At 36.6% G+C, this 18,916-nt stretch overlaps 1 protein-coding gene across 1 annotated transcript in view; it reads right to left on the reverse strand.

The window, feature by feature from the left end:
* Positions 1–18,916, reverse strand: part of DNAH5 (dynein axonemal heavy chain 5) — a 254,698-nt gene that overhangs the window by 131,700 nt on the left and 104,082 nt on the right. Inside the window, exons 30-32 of the mRNA XM_085890337.1 lie at positions 1,561–1,714; positions 1,175–1,338; positions 561–717 (exon numbers count right to left, since the gene is read on the reverse strand). Of these exons, the coding sequence (XP_085746463.1) occupies positions 561–717; positions 1,175–1,338; positions 1,561–1,714 (475 nt within the window). The remainder of the gene's footprint in view (positions 1–560; positions 718–1,174; positions 1,339–1,560; positions 1,715–18,916) is intronic.

The following is an 18,916-nucleotide window of genomic DNA, read 5'->3' on the forward strand; positions in this document are numbered from 1 at the left end:
TAAGAAGGACATCAGGAGATATAACTTAGGAAATATAAAGATTAATCGATGCACTGTGGAATATTCAAACATGAGGTCACAATGCTATGGAACAATTATTTTTTGACAACTCATTTGATTTAATTTATTGTTCAGGTGAGGAAAGTGATTTTGTTCCAAAGCAATATTTACCAAATAATTAATGCAGGATCATTAAGAATTTTTTGAACAATTAATAGATTAATTTTATTTGTCTTGCCGAACAGCATTCCCATATAGAATTCAACACGAAGGATTTTGTATCATCAGATATTTTTCATTTGATACATTACAATCAATGTTAGAGATAAACTGTATTTGAACAAAAACAAAATTGCAAGTAAAATAAGCCAATGTGGTCGTTGATAAAAGAAAATGGATGTGTTTTACAAATCTCCCTTCCTAAAGATGTATTTTACAGGATAATAATAATAATAATAATAATTAATAATAACAACAGTCATGATGATACAATTATGTTCGGATGCATTATAATGTCGATAAACCCCACCAGACACTGTACAAGCACAGCTATTACATACTCTGTCATGAAATTGGACGTTCTTGATGTTATCGAATACGTTAAGGAGATGCTCCTGGATTTTATGCGAGTCAGAGGCCTGTCCCAGAATCTCGAGAAGTGTGGGGTCAGAAACAAAGAAGAATCGTGGAAATAGCAAGCGCTTCCTCTCCAGGTATCTGGGAGTGGTCAAGAAAATATATTCTTACTAAACAAGCAATGGCCAAGTTCTGTCATCGTTGCAGCACACAGTCGATGTTTTGCAGCAAAACACTATATTCACAGCTGTATAATAATTATAATCATCGTCATCATAATAAGAGTCCCCTTACAAGGAAGATCAATGCAGAAGGAGCCCAATAGGCCAATTACAGCCTGCACAGTGGTTGCCAACCTATGGTTGTTTGGCTGTGCTCTATCCTTTTTAAATTCCGAGGGAGGAAGCACATGTACCATTGTTAAGTCTTTAAAAATGGATAGAGCACGGTCTTTAACATCTGGTGACAAAGACTTATCCATGACTCAGTCGGGGTTCAAGCTGCCGACCTACCAGACTCAGAGCGGACGGTCTTAACTATTACACACCTCCCCCCAATCCTGGGTATGGTTGAACATGAGCAAATACCACCAACTTACCCAGCAAGAGACTTTTGGCAGATCTCAAGCTGCTCCATCAGGTGGGGTAGAACATGGTTCATGGTTTCGTCACTACAACAGCAGGACACAACACCAGGCATCTCGTGTGCCCTTGTCATGATTCGTACCCAGGACTTATCGATGATGGAAAATCTCTTGGATTCCTGGTATGACACGCATCATTTTAGGGCATTACATCTTGCGCCGCATAATTGGAATTCAGAAAGTATGATAAAATAACATTCATATCTCCTTATGTCCTTGTCTTGAACAGTTGTACAGTCTTCCCAAATAACTTTAGACATGCAGAAAGAAAAGAAACAGAAATGGTCAAAACCTGACCACATAATGAAGTCAAGCAAGTCTCATTTTAAGATAACTTATACCTTGGGCAACTGTCTTGCAATGTCTCCTCCGATAAAAACAGCTTCCAGATAGACCCAAAGGTTTTGCACCATCATCCAGCTCTCAATAATGTCTGCCATATTGGAGAGGTTTTGCACCCATTTCTGGATCTGTTTTTTGAATGGTACATTGTACCTGTGAAGATGGAATGGATCAAAATAGATGACATGAAATCAGTTACAAGCAATATATTCAACAATAATGCTACGTGCATGTTCATCATCCGCATGTTCAAAGTAATATCCAGGCCACTGTGAGTATCACCTGTAGTTAGCGATTGAGGATGACAGAAGTACATGATAAATGGGGTTTCTGGGACGTCCATTCAAATGAATGGGGGAAAGGGAAAAACTTTCTGACCCAAGCCCCAAAAGCTCAAAATAGGAGACTCATTTTCTCCCCACCTATCCCATTCCATCCCATACAAGCAAATGTAAAATTGAGACGATGAAAGATTGAGACTTACTGATTAAAACACTTCTTCCCTTTCATATTTTCATTCCACTCAAAGAGCGAACCAACGAATATTTGTCCATGTTCTACTTTAGGGAATAACTTAATTTTCTTAACACATTCATGTCCATCGAGTATATTCACAAAGAATAACTTAGAACTTGGTTCTTCGTTTAAGTGTCTTTGTTGTGCAGAAATGAAATGATAAACTTCTCTTAATAATGCTCCTATTTGACCACCTCCTGAGCCACACATTATTTTTCCTAAGCCCCGCCCACTTTTCCTAAGCCCCACCAGTGTTTTGTGAGGACTACCTACTTTTACATCATTTCCAGTTAATCTCTGACTCAATAGGCCATCAGCCATGGCTCAGGAGGTGCCTGAAAATCAAGTTTCGTTCCACCCATCGGGTGGAGGGTAGAAAAAACCTTGATAATATGATAGTATATATCCAAATACATACGTATGCAAAAGTTCTCCACTCAAATAGCTGCAGTTATTGTGTATTTTCATCTTGAAAATCGATGCATTCCCCGCGCTCTCTCATTTGAATTTTCTCCACTCGGATCACATGTAGGCCACGTGACACCTCGACAGCCAATAGATCGGCTGACATCATATGCAAATTTCGTCAGACTGTCATGTGACCAGCTAAGTTGTCCAACCTTGTGAGCTTGTGAGCGACCAAGACCCATAGAACGAGCTCGACCTTGATGACCCAATCAAAGAGTTATACCTTGTAGACCCACAAAATCCTGAAAAAGAGTTTTACATCGATGGTACTCATTGTGAGTTATCAAGACAATACCCACTGAACAAGTTATACCTTGATGAACCAGAATATAAGTTTTACCTCGGAGACTCACATTTAAAAAAAAAAAAAAAAAAAAAAAAAAAATCAGTAAATGAGTTATCCTTGGTGGTTTTAAATATGAAACCTACCTTGGAGACCTCACAAATTTTGAAAAAAAATCAGTAAATGAGTTCTGCCTTGATGGTTTAAATAACTACCTTGGAGACTCGTGAAAAAGGTTCTGCAAAGATGGCTCTAAATATGAAACCTTCCTTGGAGACTCACAAATTTTGAAAAAAAAAATCAGTTAATGTGTTATCCCTTGGTGGTTTTAAATATGAAACCTACCTCGGAGACCTCACAAATTTTGAAAAAAAATCAGTAATGAGTTCTGCTTTGATGGTTTAAATAACTACCTTGGAGACTCGGGAAAAGGGTTCTGCCAAGATGGTTCTAAATATGGAGCCTACCTTGGTGACTCACAAATTTTGAAAAAAAATCAGGAAATGAGTTATCCCTTGGAGACTTTGTAAGTTGGTTTTATTTTGGAGACTTGAAATGTGGGTTCTGACTTGATAACTCACAATGTGATACAAATCTTGGAAACTCAACAGGAATGTGGTTATACCTTGGAGACTTGGAAAGTTGTGTTTATTTTGGAGACTTGAAATGTGGTTTTTATCAAGAAGATTCTTGGGGATCTAAACCTATCGATGTGGTTCTTTGTTGGATGGTGCTTGATGAGAGCAATATCAAGAAAGTTCTGGGAATAAAGTGCATAGCAGGAAAGTTCTTACTCCCACTTTCTACTTCATCAAACCTGAAAGCCTTAAAAGACAATTGGAAGAGAGAAAAAATCATTAAAAAATATATATTGTTGAAATACGTATTTAAAAAAAAATTATATTGGGCTCGGGTTGGGATTTTGAATGTGAGGGTTAGGGTGGGTTGGGGTTGGGTTGGGGTTGGGTTAGGATGGGTTATGGTGGGTTAGGGTTGCGTTGGGTTGGGATTTTGAATGTGAGGGTTAGGGTAGGTTAGGGTTGGGTTGGGATTTTGAATGCGAGGGTTAGGGTTTGGGGTTGGGTTTGGGGTTGGAATCTTAAATGTGAGAGTTAGGGTGGGTTGGGGTTGGGTTTGGGTTGGGTTAGGGTGGGTTAGGGTTGCGTTGGGTTGGGATTTTGAATGTGAGGGTTAGGGTGGGTTAGGGTTGGGTTGGGGTTGGGATTTTGAATGTGAGGGTTAGGGTAGGTTAGGGTTGGGTTGGGATTTTGAGGGTGAGGGTGGATTACGGTTGGGTTGGGTTGGGATTTTAAATGCGAGGGTTAGGGTTTGGGGTTGGGATTTTAAATGTGAGAGTAAGGGTGGGTTCGGGTTGGGTTGAGGTTGGGATTTTGAATGTGGGGGTTAGGGTGGGTTAGGGTTGGGTTGGGTTGGGATTTTGAGGGTGAGGGTGGGTTAGGGTTGAGTTGGGTTGGGATTTCAAATGTGAGGGTTAGGGTGGGTTTGGGTTGGGTTAGGGTTTGGGGTTGGGTTTTTGAATGCGAGGGTTAGGGTGGGTTAGGGTTTGGGGTTGGGTTTTTGAATGTGAGGGTTAGGGTTTGGGGTTGGGAATTTGAATGTGAGGGTTAAGGTGGGTAAGGGTTGGGTTTGGGGTGGGTTGGGGTTGGGATTTTGAATGTGAGGGTTAAGGTGGGTTAGGGTTGGGTGAAGGGTTCGGGTGAGTTGGGGTTGATTATGCTCCCTGTAAAATTATCACACACAGACACAGACACAGACACAGACACAGACACAGACACAGACACAGACACAGACACAGACACGTTAAGGCTTGACTATGTAGTTGAGGATTCTGTGTTTGGGGTTCACAGATCTAAGAACGTCCCCCATTGCACACACCAACAAACAAAAGTTAAGGCTTGACTGACTATTCAGTTGAGGATTCTGTGTTTGGGGTTCACAGATCTAAGAACGTCCCCTTTGACATATATATATATATATATATATATATATATATATATATATATATATATATATATATATATATATATATATATATATATATATATATATATATATATATATATATATTTCAACCCTCGGCAGATGCCACCTGTTATACACCTCGGACTTGGTCCTCGAGTGTCCATAAAGGTGTATAGTAGAGGGGAGTGAAGCGCCAAACTATTGCTCCCATGAGTATTATCTGCTTAGTTTTGTCTTTTTTTTGTATACCTTGTCAAGGCTCGTATGAGAGCTAACACAACACACAGCAAGGGGGCATGAGACAAGAGAGGCAGGAGTGGGAGGGACAAAACAGTGGGGAACAGACACATTAGGAGATCTGTGGAAGGGAGAGGGATGGGACAGGGAACATGGGGAAGAGAAGATGGACATTACAGGGACTTTCAGGAAGGAAAGCAGGGGAATTGAAAGAAGTGGGCTTGGGTGGATTAATTATCGGGGGTAGAAAAGATCGAGGGTATCGGGGGTATCAGTCTTTTGTAATTCCTGTGAATAAAATGAACCTAAAATCTCTTCCCCCTTTAAATCACATAATTTGTAAGTCCAAGGAACTGTACCGATGACATCAACAATTTAAAAACGTACATTTGTCCATCGCTTGGTATAATCTTTTTCAGAATGAGATTTCCACCTGTATATTGTTGAGGGCCGGCGGGGTCGGGTGAGAACACCACTAGGTGGGGGAAAGCTACGTCGATTCCCACCAGACTCCCCGGAATTGTAGGCCATCGCTCACGGATAATTCCGTGACGCGGCGGGTCGCTTAACCGACCGTGGACGCCAATAACTCAACCGCATGACCTAGGGTCCTCCCGCCTATGGAATCAGGTTACCTAATTAATCACGCAGTTTAACCACTGGGGAACCACACCCTCGGTACGCCTTGTCCAAACCGGATCACTCTTCCGGATCGAATCACCTTTCCGGATCGGATGCAGCCGAGCGACGCTGCAAAGGACATACCGGCTAGAAGGAACGGACCGTTGGGAATAGAGACCCGGCTAAACCTGGATTCGAACCATGCTGGACCAATGGGAGGAAAGACAAAGGCGAGATGGGAACATTTCTACAACAATTATTTATTTACAATAAGCGAGGAAAAACATGTGGCACAACAAAGGTTTATTGGGGGTGTAATGCAGGGAAAGATGAGAGAGGTGTGGGGTGTGGCAATTTTAAAAGCAACTTACAAAGCAGACAGTGCAGAATTGACACGAGATTAATAAAGCAACAATCACAACAATAAAATATCTTATACAGGCTTACTTAACGGACAGGCGCCAACACTCTCAGACACACACTCACACAAAGTAAACCCAATTGTGAAAGTGACTTTTGTAGCCAGGGAGGGTGTTGAAGTTACAGTTTCTCGGTACCTGAACGTTTTGGGGGAGGGATGCTCCGTGGTGCGGCACCCGACAATGGTTGAGTTGTTCGGCCACAACCGTATGGGTGGAGATAGTGTCTGCAGGAGGGGCTAGAGCAGAGAAGAGTGGAGTCCAAAGGGGGAGCGAGAGATGAGCAGCAGGCAGGACCAAGCAAGAGGCAGTTCGTCGAGGTCGTGAGGTCGGAGATAAGGAACAGAAAGCGGGGCCAGACAGGAGGCTTGATCGAAAAGCAAGGGGCGGTTCGACGTCTTGTCGGCGGAGACAAGTGGCAGGAACACTCACTCTCAATGACTCCTCTCCTTCAATTCTCCTTACTCCTTCAATACTCAAAAACCTCTCTCAATTCTCCTTCCAACCAACTTGCAATTCTCTTCCAAACCAACTTGCAATTCTCTTCCCAATTAACCAACTACACGGAGGTCCGCGCTTTTTAGAACCCGGAGATCGGGGAGGAGCCTTGCTGAAACCTGATGGCATTGTCCGAGCAGATCATGCCGATTGGACCGGCCCTTCACGTGGTCCGCCTTTCTGGGCTGGGTTTCAGCCAGACTCCGGTATGGTCCGCCCACACCGTGCACGTCCGGCCTTTGGCAGGTGGATGGGTGGTGCAGCATGAGCGTTTGTCCAACTGAACGTCGGGATTTTGCCTCTGAAAACGAGTCGCTGGGTAGACGGTGGCCAGTGAAACGAGGGTAGCAAGCGAGATGATGGCACCGTGGATCGTCATACTGTGGTAAGCGAGACGAGGGTAGCAAACGAGATGAAGGCACCGTCGATCGTAAAAGGAGGAAATAAAATAAAAGGGTAAAAATGATTTATTAATCCTAACTAATACCCATCGCAACGCACCCCCTTGCTTTCCCACTAAACAAAAGGTAGGGCCCTAACTACATGTATATTAATGGAATAACTGACTCAGGACAACTATCTGTTGTATGCATGCGGCTCCGAGAACCACAACAATATTCTTCCTATGTCACCAACTTTGAACTTAGGCTTTCTGACATTAATCTCTTGTTCATATTTTAATTTTGTAAATCTATCTGATGGCTTAGTTTTTGTTTAGGTGTGAATCGTGTCGTTGTACTTATCGACAATGTACTGAATTAAAGATAACCATTGTTGAGAACTGAGTTGAGTGAATTTTTTAAATAGTCTCTCTTTTAAAGTGCGATTAAAACTCTCAATAACCGCTTTTCCTTCATTAAAGGTGCTGTATAATGTAATGTTGTTATTTTAGAGAAAATTCATAAATGTTTTGTTGTACAACTCTGTACCCTCATCAGTCCACAATTTTTTGAGGTTTTCTCTTGCTTTTATTAAGCCTGGTGTTGGCTTAGTGGTTAGAGTGGTGGCTTGGGATCCCAGGGTCCTGAGTTCAAGCCCTGTTGGCTGCTGAATTAACACCAGGGGGTTGACTCAGCCTGTCATCCATCTGAGGTCGGCGAAGTGAGTACCAGTGTACTGGTCCCGGTGTATGCCCCGGTAAGAATAGGTGTACCATATCCCTGTGTGTCGTAAGAGGCGACCAGGGTTGGTGTCAGGAAGGGCATCCGGCCATAAAACATTGCCTCAAGAAAAAGCCCAACCCCTGCACAGCAGGGAAAAATGGCTGTAAAACGGTCATTTTATAATATTTATCTCTTGCTTTTATTGAATATCTGTTGTAAAGCTAACATAACAGTATTACCTGTTCTGTTTTTCAAAGGAACAACCCACGCATATCTACACCTCAAATCAATCACGGTTAAAGCACACTTGTACCCCTTATCATTATTGAGTTCAATTAAATCAGGGGACCAGATATAATCAACTTCCTTGGAATAAATCTTCCTTCGATGAAACTTTGTGATTATTGGTTTATGTAATTCATCAGCTAATTGCTCTTCAATCTCAATGACATCATTTGAGCCTATAAGTTTTTTGAATTTCCAAGCCCAAGTTTCAATTTAGCACTGATCATCTTCTTCACGATGAACCTATCAACTTTTTCTCTCAAAGTTGGATTTTATATCAGAGACAAATTATACATTTCTCTATCGGCTTCATGTTTTTCTTCCAACATCGTGCTATTCCCAGAATCAATGTCATGCTTCATGCACACGTCATCAACGTTGATTGGTTTGCTCCACGGTTTAGGATTGTCAGCCTCATCTAATCTTTTATCCAAGTTTGTTCCTGGACCACAGAAATAATACCCTAGTAGATGTAAATTCCCCTGGTATTCCAGTTGTTGTAAATTTACTTCCTGATAGAAACTTTTGTATATCTCCCCCTCGTTTGCATTTGGTGATGAATTCACTCTTTTTTGAGCCATACACCGAACATGTACCTTTTTGTATAACCCTTGTATTTTTACTTTTAACATACGAGATAATTTTACTCTCGGTTTTCTTTTTACATTTGAGACAATAACTCATTTATTTATGTGAAAAATTCTGACAGTGTGAAAACCTTTTTAGTTTCCAACATGCACATTTGAATCTTCATTTTTAAAACATAAAGAATCCTTAGAAATGTCACCACTCTCTCCTCCATTTATTTAAGAAAAAAAAGAAAAACATTAATTAAAGTCAATCACACCAACATCATCAATAATATAATCTTCATCTCCACGTTCTCATTTATATCTTCTCCCTGAAAACGATGTTAATAGTCTTGTCGAAAATATTTCGAAGAGACTTGTCAATTCTTTATTTTCCTCCTTGGTACGTTGAGATTTATTTATTTTCTGTAATGCCTCCAATCTTTTTTAATCTCACGAGTTTCCATATTTTTATATTTATTTATTCTCTCTCTTTCCTCCCTCTCCCTCTCCGACTTCTCTCTCTTCTCCCTCTCCTCCTTCTCTCTCTTCTCCCTCTCCTCCTCTCTTGTCTCAGTTTCTTCAACTCCTGCCTCATCCCTTACTATCCTTGAACCACTTTCACCCCATAGAATATCATACATATATTCATCTGGATTCTGTGATACTCTTGAATCCACAATTATTTTTCTCATAATAGGAAACCAATAAGATTTGTTGATGATTTCTAAAAGAGTTTTATATTTGATCACCTTTAGAAGTTCATTTTTATTTAATATTTTAATCAAATCTCTATTTGAGGGTTTTTTAATATCAGTATAAGGCCAGTTTTTAATTGAAAAATGCCTGTGTCTGTTCCAATTCACAAGGAATGTAAAATCGAACACCCTTTTTCTTGTAGGTATCCTTGAATGCAAAAATTATAATTTTCTTGAAGCCTTCTTTCTGTCATTTATGTATCAGAAATATATGACAGATTAATATGATGACACGTAATACCACCCCATCTTCCTGTTGTTAAATCAGTTTGCATTCCTCGACTTTGTATAATTATCCAATTTCCTTCCTTCTTTGTCATATTAACTATCGCTTCACCATCATATGATTTCCTATTCCCAAAATCGTGTATTTGTTGTTTGCTAATTGTGCTTCCACATATCTCATCATTCTTACCAAGAGGATAATATTCTTCTTTACGAGACTGATAAAAATTGTGTAGGTCTTCGAGGTTCAATGATAAAGACCAATTACATCCTAAGTCACACATATTATACCTCCATTTCTCTATTCTCATATTAACAATACTTCCTTCTTTATAAAATTCAATACCAAGCAGATAATTGAATTTAATAAGAAAAGGTGTATGGTTTGTTGAACCAGGTGTTGTGGTTGTAAATTCTAATCCTTCAACAAAACATGCCGTTTTATTTAAGGATACGTATTGAGATAAATCACTTAATCTCACCAAGTCATTCGCGTCAATCGGGCTTGGATAATTTATTAATTTATAAACATATTTCATATTAATATTTTTGCTATACTATATTTCTGTCGTTCAGCCTGTGCCTTTGTGTAATAATTTGATCGATCAATATCCAGTTTGGGGATCCACCAAAGATAGAACCATCTTTACCAACATAAGCCATTTATATTAGGTTAAAAATAGTGTCATTAAAAAAAATTATTTTTGTTTAGTTGAAATAACACATACAGACATAATTGACCACAACACTTGGAATTTAATTCTTGGACTTGAAATGTTTGATAAACATCATTCTGTAAGAATTTTATTACTTCAACAGGTGGTAGAAGACCATAACTATCAAAATAATATTTGTTTTGACGATTAAAAATACAAACCCAGTGAGAACCATTCCCATTATTATCTTCTAAGTTCATAATAATATTCTTTGTATGTTGAGACACGTTTGTGAATTCATCTCTCATACAAATAACCACATTATGAATTTTTCTTTCTTACAATATTTAATAAGTTCTAAATTTGATGTTGTATTCTTTCCAATTTTTTTAAACCACTCATCAATGCTCATTTATTTATTAGAAAGATATAATCCATTACCCCTTTTCGTTAATTTTACACCTGCCTGTGCGATAGAAGAAAGTATATCTCCAACTACCAACCTCGCTTTATCAGGCAGACTTTCAAGTTTTTCAGAAAAATCTACAATTACACCATTTCCACTAATTTGTTTCTCCAACTCTTTTTGAGCCCGGAGTTGAGCCTTCCTTTCGTTGGCAGTTTTCACCGCTGCTGAAATACCACCCATCAATGCTCCAGCCGCACTTAAACCAGCAAATAAAGGAAGTAGAAATGGGAGAAATCCTCCACTCATCTCTCTTATTGAATATTTCTTCAACATTGGTTTTGACATTTTAATTTTAAATGAGCCAGTATCATTCAAGATTTTCACCTGTTCTCTTGTGAGGAAAACATCAATTCTCACTGCTCCTTTTCTCTGAACTGTATTAACGTTAATCATACAAGGCTTTTGCTTTTGAATAAAAGATGATAGTTTATGAAGATTGATTTGATTAACATATACCCCAGTTGGCAGTTCACTACTCATTTATTTATCAAAAAAAATATGCGATACTAATCATAACACCATTATCTGTATTAATCTGTAATTCTGTTGCTTCCAAAAGCAAACAATAAGTATCAACTTCTTCACTCTCTCTCCTCTTTCAATGTATAGGGAAATATCCACTCGATTAGACTTTATAGTTTCCTTTTGAGCACTCAGGTGAATCGCATAGATTGTATACAGACTTTTAAATGCTGTCATATCCAAAATAGCTTCTTTATTTCCATTGCTTTCACACACCTTTTGGCAAGACTTGCATGCCTCAGCATAATCATCCTTTCACCAATAAATTTCCAATCTATCTCGTGGATAAAATGTTGCATCTCGAGAAACGCAAAGTTGTTTCAACTTAGCATTATCACTCAATGCATTATTCTTATCAGTAGCAGTGTCACCATCTGTTTTTTTTAAACGAGCCACAGATATCATGGCCTTCCTTCTAGAACACCCAAATTCCAAATGTAAGTAGTTTGGTTCAGTTTAATGTGTTGGCATCTTCTTTTAAGATATGGTACATTGAGTGGTTTCTTTGAGTTAAGTCTTCTATTCAACATCTCTTCTGTTTTAATATTAGGAGTATATTCACTAACATACCAACTAATTTCATCAATTAGAAATTTATTCTGAGCAGCAAAAGCATTAGCCACACCAAAAAGCAATCTATTTTCATTATCATTCCTTTGCAGTTGAAATCTAATTTTAAGACCATACAGAACTTTAGCATGATCACAAAATCCAAATATACCTTTAAGAGGAACTGCCACAGTAAGACTATTACCTGCTTTTGTATCATCATTATACATTCCTTTCCTTTGACTATATCCAGGTTCTGTGTTTGTTCCCATTGCCATATCAGGAATAAAACTTTCGACAGCTACCTTTCCCATTCTATCATGAAATGAATATAGTGTAAATTTCATCATTTCAGATGAAGCAGAGACATAATCAACCGCTTCAACTTCTTGTGTTGCAATATACAAACGAACACTATCAAACATTTTCCAAAAGAAATCATTTACGAGTGCAGCGTTAGTTTGTGTTATTCGCAGCCTTAGTGAATGTAAATTTACACAACAAGAAACTTTCAGCTGGATTCAAATAAGTTTGTTGATTATTTATTTCAAAACTTTTTGTTCCATTTGCATTCCAGTCTGTTCCAGTTATTGCATTTACCTTGAAGTAGTCTTCTTTTTTTAGTGGAGTTTGAGATGACAATGGTATCATCCAAATCAGAGATACTATCATTGCTTCCATACCTGTATTTATTTCAGAAAAAAGATGTTAAAACTTTTGAAACCCTGATCCAAGTATTTGAATTATTTTCTGTCGTTCTTGGGGAGACAACTGAGTTTTGCCTTTCTTAATTTCTTTTATTGCTTGCAATTTATGAGATTCCTTTGGGACATCTTTTATACACTTTATAGCACCAGCTACATTTCCCACAGCAGAAGCAGTTGAACCAATTAGGTCTTTATGTTTAAGAATAGTTAAACCTACACCCATGAGAGTATCAATTCTCCCATCTTTTTTTTCTAAATTGATGTCCTACACCCCTTTGTCTCTTCGGTTTATAGTCTCCTCTACCAAGATACATACTTTCACCCTTGTAGTATGGGGAAAGGAACATCCCATCCCCTGTAATTATTTTATATTTTCCCAACTCGTGTTTCCTCACAATAATCATCGTATTTATTTATTGGAAAACTTCACGGAAGTGAATTCTGATGGATATAATTTCTCCATTAAAAGAAATCATGTGATTATCTTGGTCGGTTATCCTAAACTTTACTCTGTATATGGTTTTTCCTGACACCGGAAGATAAACCAGATTTTTGGGTTCCATATTGAATTTATAACCAATTGGGGTTGAGTATGCCCTGAATTAAAATATTGTATTTGTTTTTATTCCATCATTATAAGCACCATAAATCAAATCACAGTGAATTAATACTGAATTTATGCCTGAGGATATTTGAATGACATTATCACTGTAAAACATCCCATTAGTTTCAATCTTTTTGGAGGAGAAACCCAATAACTCTCGAAATGAATTATCAATTGTGAAATCAACCTTGTAGTTATTTTTAAGTTTAATCGTTGATTTTGAAGTATGTTTCTGAATGTCTATAACAATATTTTTTGGTTCATCACCCTGTTCTTTCATAAGGCGAGCAATTTTGGAAGATATTTGAGAAATCTCGTATGCTCCGGGTGAAAATATTATCGTTTTGTATCCACTTCCCAGATTGTAACTAAACTTGTCATTTTTCTCGGTGATATTAAATAAGGTATTATAAGTTTCCATGGACAATAAAGATGCCTCATATTCTTTTGTTGCGTCAAGTTGTAATGGGTATGGAAATGAAGATGTGTGGTCGCTTATTGTGAAATTAAAACTAAGGATTGTGCTTCTCATATTACTGAATATGGGATAAAATGTCTTTGTATTGGCATTTATTAATTATTTTCATGTTCAAATGGTATAAAATGGCTGATGCTTCATTAAAACAATTATTTCCAGCCTTCTTACTAGCTAACGGCAATAACAGACTATTGACTAATTATGATGAGTCATTTGGAAGAAAACTAACACCTGAACCAAGGCTACTTAAAGCCTGAATAATGTGTTTCTCCTTCTCATTCTTCCTACTTTTACCAGATAGACTAACTCTATAATTAAGAAAGTCCAGCAGATCAATGTATACTCCATCATCCTTATTTTTCATATCCAATGGTTTATCAAAATACTTTGATTCATCCCTCACAGTTGAACCTTGTTTTCCATATTTTGTTAGAAGAAAGATTAATCTCGGAGTTAGCTTAACAGGGGGTTGAGCAGAACTCAAGAACTTTAATTCATCATTAAATATCAATCCTTTTTCTTGAACAAGATGAAATATTACTGGTTGTTCTGTTGGAATGAGCCTGCTTTGGTTTTTGAATCCGCTGAATATGCATTGTTTTGAAGAGCCTTCACAATATAAACAAGGGGTTCATTAATCTCTTCCAGTTGTTGAAATAATCCTTAATCATCATATTCTAATTCTGCAATATGCTCTAATTCTTCCTCCATCATTTGACTGAAATCTTTTAACATTTGAAGTTTTTATAGGAGTATATTCTGTTGTGGGAACTGTGGAAGCATTGAAAAAATTTTCTTGGGAAGTTTTTGAAAGTGGTATAAATTTTTCTTTCAAATGCTTCTTCACCCGTTAGTTTCTGTCTGCGTTTCTTCTTTATGTCTTCCTGTTGTTTTCCAACTTTTGAAACCATCTCTTGATGCTCTTTAAATCTTCTTGCTCTTTCTTTTGCATCCATTTATTTATTGGAAATTATCATTCACTGAATTATAAAGGTCAACAGGGAAATTTTCCTTTTCTTCATCATTAAAGTTGATGTGTTCAAATAAATCCTTTTCTTTAAATATTTTATCAAATTCTTTATTAACATTAATACGAGTTGTAATTTCTTCTTCACTAATACTTCACTAATCAGCAGTTTGCGTTGAGTTTCTTCATCAACATCAAAACCGAATGATAAAAGCTTAACCCCATTACCACTCAGAAGTTTAATAATTTGTCTCATTCCTTCTGGATTCGTTTCTAATATCCCAAGACCACCACATTTTAGTTTCTTTTACTCGATCTTACAATGTGAATATTTTGTTGTACCAAGAGAAACCGCCTCAAATATTTGACCTTCATTCCTCAATCGCATATGTTCTTCGACTGAAATATTGTAATAATCTTCACCTTCTACTTCTCCTGGTCGCATTGCTCTGGTTGTTGTAGATACAATACGAATCACATGGTGTTTTTTTTTTTATTTACAATATTTTCATTTCTACTATACAAGAACCTTGATTTATGAAAGTTTTTTTCCAGAAGCAGATTTACCCACAAGATTTATAATAATAGTTGTCATTTATAAATGTAATTGTTTATAAAATAAAAAATATATCTTAATATCTCATCTTGTTTCACAACAATATATTTATATTAGCGATACCCGTTCACATGCACGGGATAGCAGTACAACATAGCTGGTAGCAGACGACAGACTGTACACGGGGAATGACAAAAATACGTATTGTGCAAAATGCAAGTGGCACTATGGAATGCCAAGACTTCCCAAACATTGTCGGCATGTCCGCTAAGTGCCACAGCAATTTCATAGGGATCGTGTGAAGGCGAAGCCAAGTTTTTAGTGTGCAAGCTTGGTATTATAATAGAGATTTTTCAGTCGTGTGCTTCATATAATCCCCAAATTCCTTTTTACTACATAATGTAGAACAATTGTCTCTCCAAAAATTTATTTTATTCAAGTTAAATTCAATAGAAATAAATAAAGTATGAGCATTGTTTCTTATTGAGCGACGAGGGAGTTGAAAGTATGATTGACCAAGATAAATACAATGACAAGAAGAATGTCTCCCTCTTGTGTCATAGTTATCCATTACCATTTGGTTTCTCTCATTAACACAATCATCAAAGACAACGAGTGTTCTTTTTTGATTTATCCAAATCTTGGGGAGAAGGTATATAATTCGTATTATCACTAAGAATACAAGTTATCGGCTTTGATTTCTTTTTATATCTCTGTGTATCAAAAAATAGTTGTATTATATCTTCAATAGCCTGGTGTTGGCTTAGTGGTTAGGGTGGCGGCTTGGGATCCCAGGGTCCTGAGTTCAAGCCCCGTTGGCTGCTGAATTAACACCAGGGGGTTGACAGCCTGTCATCCATCTGAGGTCGGCGAAGTGAGTACCAGTGTACTGGTCCCGGTGTATGCCCCAGTTAGAATAGGTATAGGCCTACCATGTCCCTGTGTGTCGTAAGAGGCGACCAGGGTTGGCGTCAGGAAGGGAATCCAGCCATAAAACATTGCCTCAAGAAAAAGCCTAACCCTGCACAGCAGGGAAAAATGGCTGTAAAAACGGTCATTTATTTTCTCTTCAATGTTGTAATCATTTTGTTTATTTTGAAGTTTAAATAAACCGAATATATCTTCTTTTTGAAGACCAGCATTAAAACCTTGTGAGAGTAGTTGACACTCAGGTTGAAAACTCGATTTTTGTGAAAATTATTAAATTATCATAATCTAAAAAGTTGGGAGTAAGGAGTATCTTTAAAAGTAAGCAGGTTTTTCCACATCCGCTTGAACCAGCTATGAGACATCTTAATGAATTTGGAAGATTTTTATGGTTGTTAAATTTTATCTTATTTTCCCAAATGGGTAAAAAAAATCATTCATTTATATATTTGGAAAACAGGTTATTTAATTTTTTATTGCCTTTTTTAAAAACTCTGTTTTAGCCTAAATTCAGGTTTAATTTCAAGACAATCCAATATTTTATTTATACAATATCTTGTGTTGATATTTCCCCGAAAATGACAATCGTTAATAATATAAATCATCAATCTGCGAAACATGGTAGTCATTTGTTCAGTCTCTTCTCTTTTAAGAAAAGGTGTCTTATCACCCTCATACTTTACATTCATTTCTCAAATCAATCTTGTAAAGCAATTCATTTTTGGTGTAAATCTCAAAGAATTATATTCCTTTTTATATTTTTTATTATCATTAATTGGAAGATAATCACAGAATATACATTGTTTATAAGCTTTTGACTCTGTGTTTAATCCCCCTCTTTTACACGCAGGACAATTCTCAAATTTGTCACGTGGAGAATCAGGAAATTCTAGAGGCTCAAAATCTAGTAAACTATTCATATTTATAAAGTAAAACTTTACTTCAAATAAAATTCATCTTCAGTATCATCTTTTGTACTTCCATTGGTGCTTTCACAATCATCGATAAAACTACTTTCATAACTGCCGTTGGAACACAAACTCTCGGGATCATAACTGTCTTCTGTTCCAACAGACATATTATCATCACTCTCATCATCTTCAAAATCTTCACTTGAATAATGACTCATTTAATTGGTAGAAAAAACATTACCATCTGTATCTTATATATTATTTCCGAGTTTGTGGTTTCATGTCGCGCTATCTTCGACTTTGTTCTGCGCTCGAGTAACGTGATATTCGGATTACATTATCTCAAAGACCATATGAGGTGCATGGTACAAAAAAAGTAAATAAAATGGTTCTGAAACAGTGAAATCGTATTCCACTTACTGCATTAAAGTAAAATTACTACTGATACTCTGCATCAGTTCCTTTCTCAAACATACCCACCCCAACATGTCGCGCAGAGCGCGGGTTATGCTCGTCTATATACTTTTTTCATAAACAGATTCAACTACTACATTTTCTATATTAAAGGTAATTTTAAAATGGTCCTTAACTACTATTGAACGAAATGTCATTTCACCAAATATATTAACATCCTTTATTTCATCAGGATTTACATATTTTGGGGTTGTTGAAAAAAATACAAATTTCTCCTTGCATATTACAGATGGTCTTACCTGTTCTTTCTAAAGCTTCATCAAAAAGGTTTTTCTTTTTTGATACTTTTTTTCTTGTTTCATTGCTTTTCCTAGTTTTGAATATATTGCCAGAAGGAGAGAAGAAACTTTTGTTGGAGCTACTTTAATTGATGTTCTTCCAGATATACAAAAAGCCCTTCAACTGAAGGAAATTTAAGAACTCATATTATTCACCATAATTGTTTTTATCCAATAGTTGTAATATTTATCTTTCTTCAATTTTATATCCTCGACATATTTCTCAGTATCTTTTACAAATGAAGAGATTGATTGAAACTTGTCTTTTGTGTCTTGATACATTGTATTTATTAAGTGAAAAAAGTTGGAGGATAAAATGGTTTTAAGCACAGATTCACCTATAAATAAAACGGAATTTTCATCAAGAAAATTTTATTTTAAGCAAAGTTTTGTCTTATAAATATGGTGAATACAACGTACTGCGATGTTTGTAATCATGAATATAAATGTTATAAAAAAACACCTTCAAACCAACAAACACACATTCAATCTTTTCAGACAAATATCTCCACTTGACCAAGAAACAAAACATTGTGATATCTGTGATAATTATATTCTTTTAAAAAATTATAATAAACACCTTTAATCATGCAAACACAAGAACAATGAAGAAAGGGAAGGTGCCACTAAATTCTCCATTGAAAACACTGATGGGGCATTTAAAGGTCATATAAAAATAAGATTGTTTTGCTTTCAAGACACTGGACCATCTTCAATCATTGAAGCTGATGATATGGTTAAACAAAGTATTGAAACTACAATTAAAAACACATTAAGTGAAATGAAAACTTTTAAGTTTTATATGGGAGTAAAATTGAATATGGTAAGAGAAGGTGATGAAACTACTCCCTATACGAGGACAAACCCTCACTTTATCTCATCATTTCAAGATTTTGTAAGATGTGATGTTTACAATGAACTCCAGAGACAAGAACAAGATGTTGATAACACTGTAGTGGGTCGTGGATTTGCTATTCCAAAAATAATCTTTTTAGATATACACATCCTAAAATCAGATCCTCTGCAAGCTTCTTCTTATATTGATTAACCAAAAGAGATAAAACTTAAGAAAGCGGTTGTTAATATTCAAAACAAAGATAATAAATGTATTCTATGGTCTGTTCTTGCTCACTTACATCCTCCACAATGGAAACCTGAAAGGGTTGAGCATTATAAGAAATACGAGAATACAAAAAATGTTAAAGATTTAAAGTTTCCAATGTCATTGAGAGATATTCCTGAATTTGAAAAAATGAATAATCTATCTGTTAATGTTTATGGATTAACAGATA

Source organism: Eptatretus burgeri, chromosome 7, assembly GCF_056783735.1.
Source record: "Eptatretus burgeri isolate ZD-2024b chromosome 7, Ebu_testis_v1, whole genome shotgun sequence".
NCBI lineage: Eukaryota > Metazoa > Chordata > Myxini > Myxiniformes > Myxinidae > Eptatretus > Eptatretus burgeri.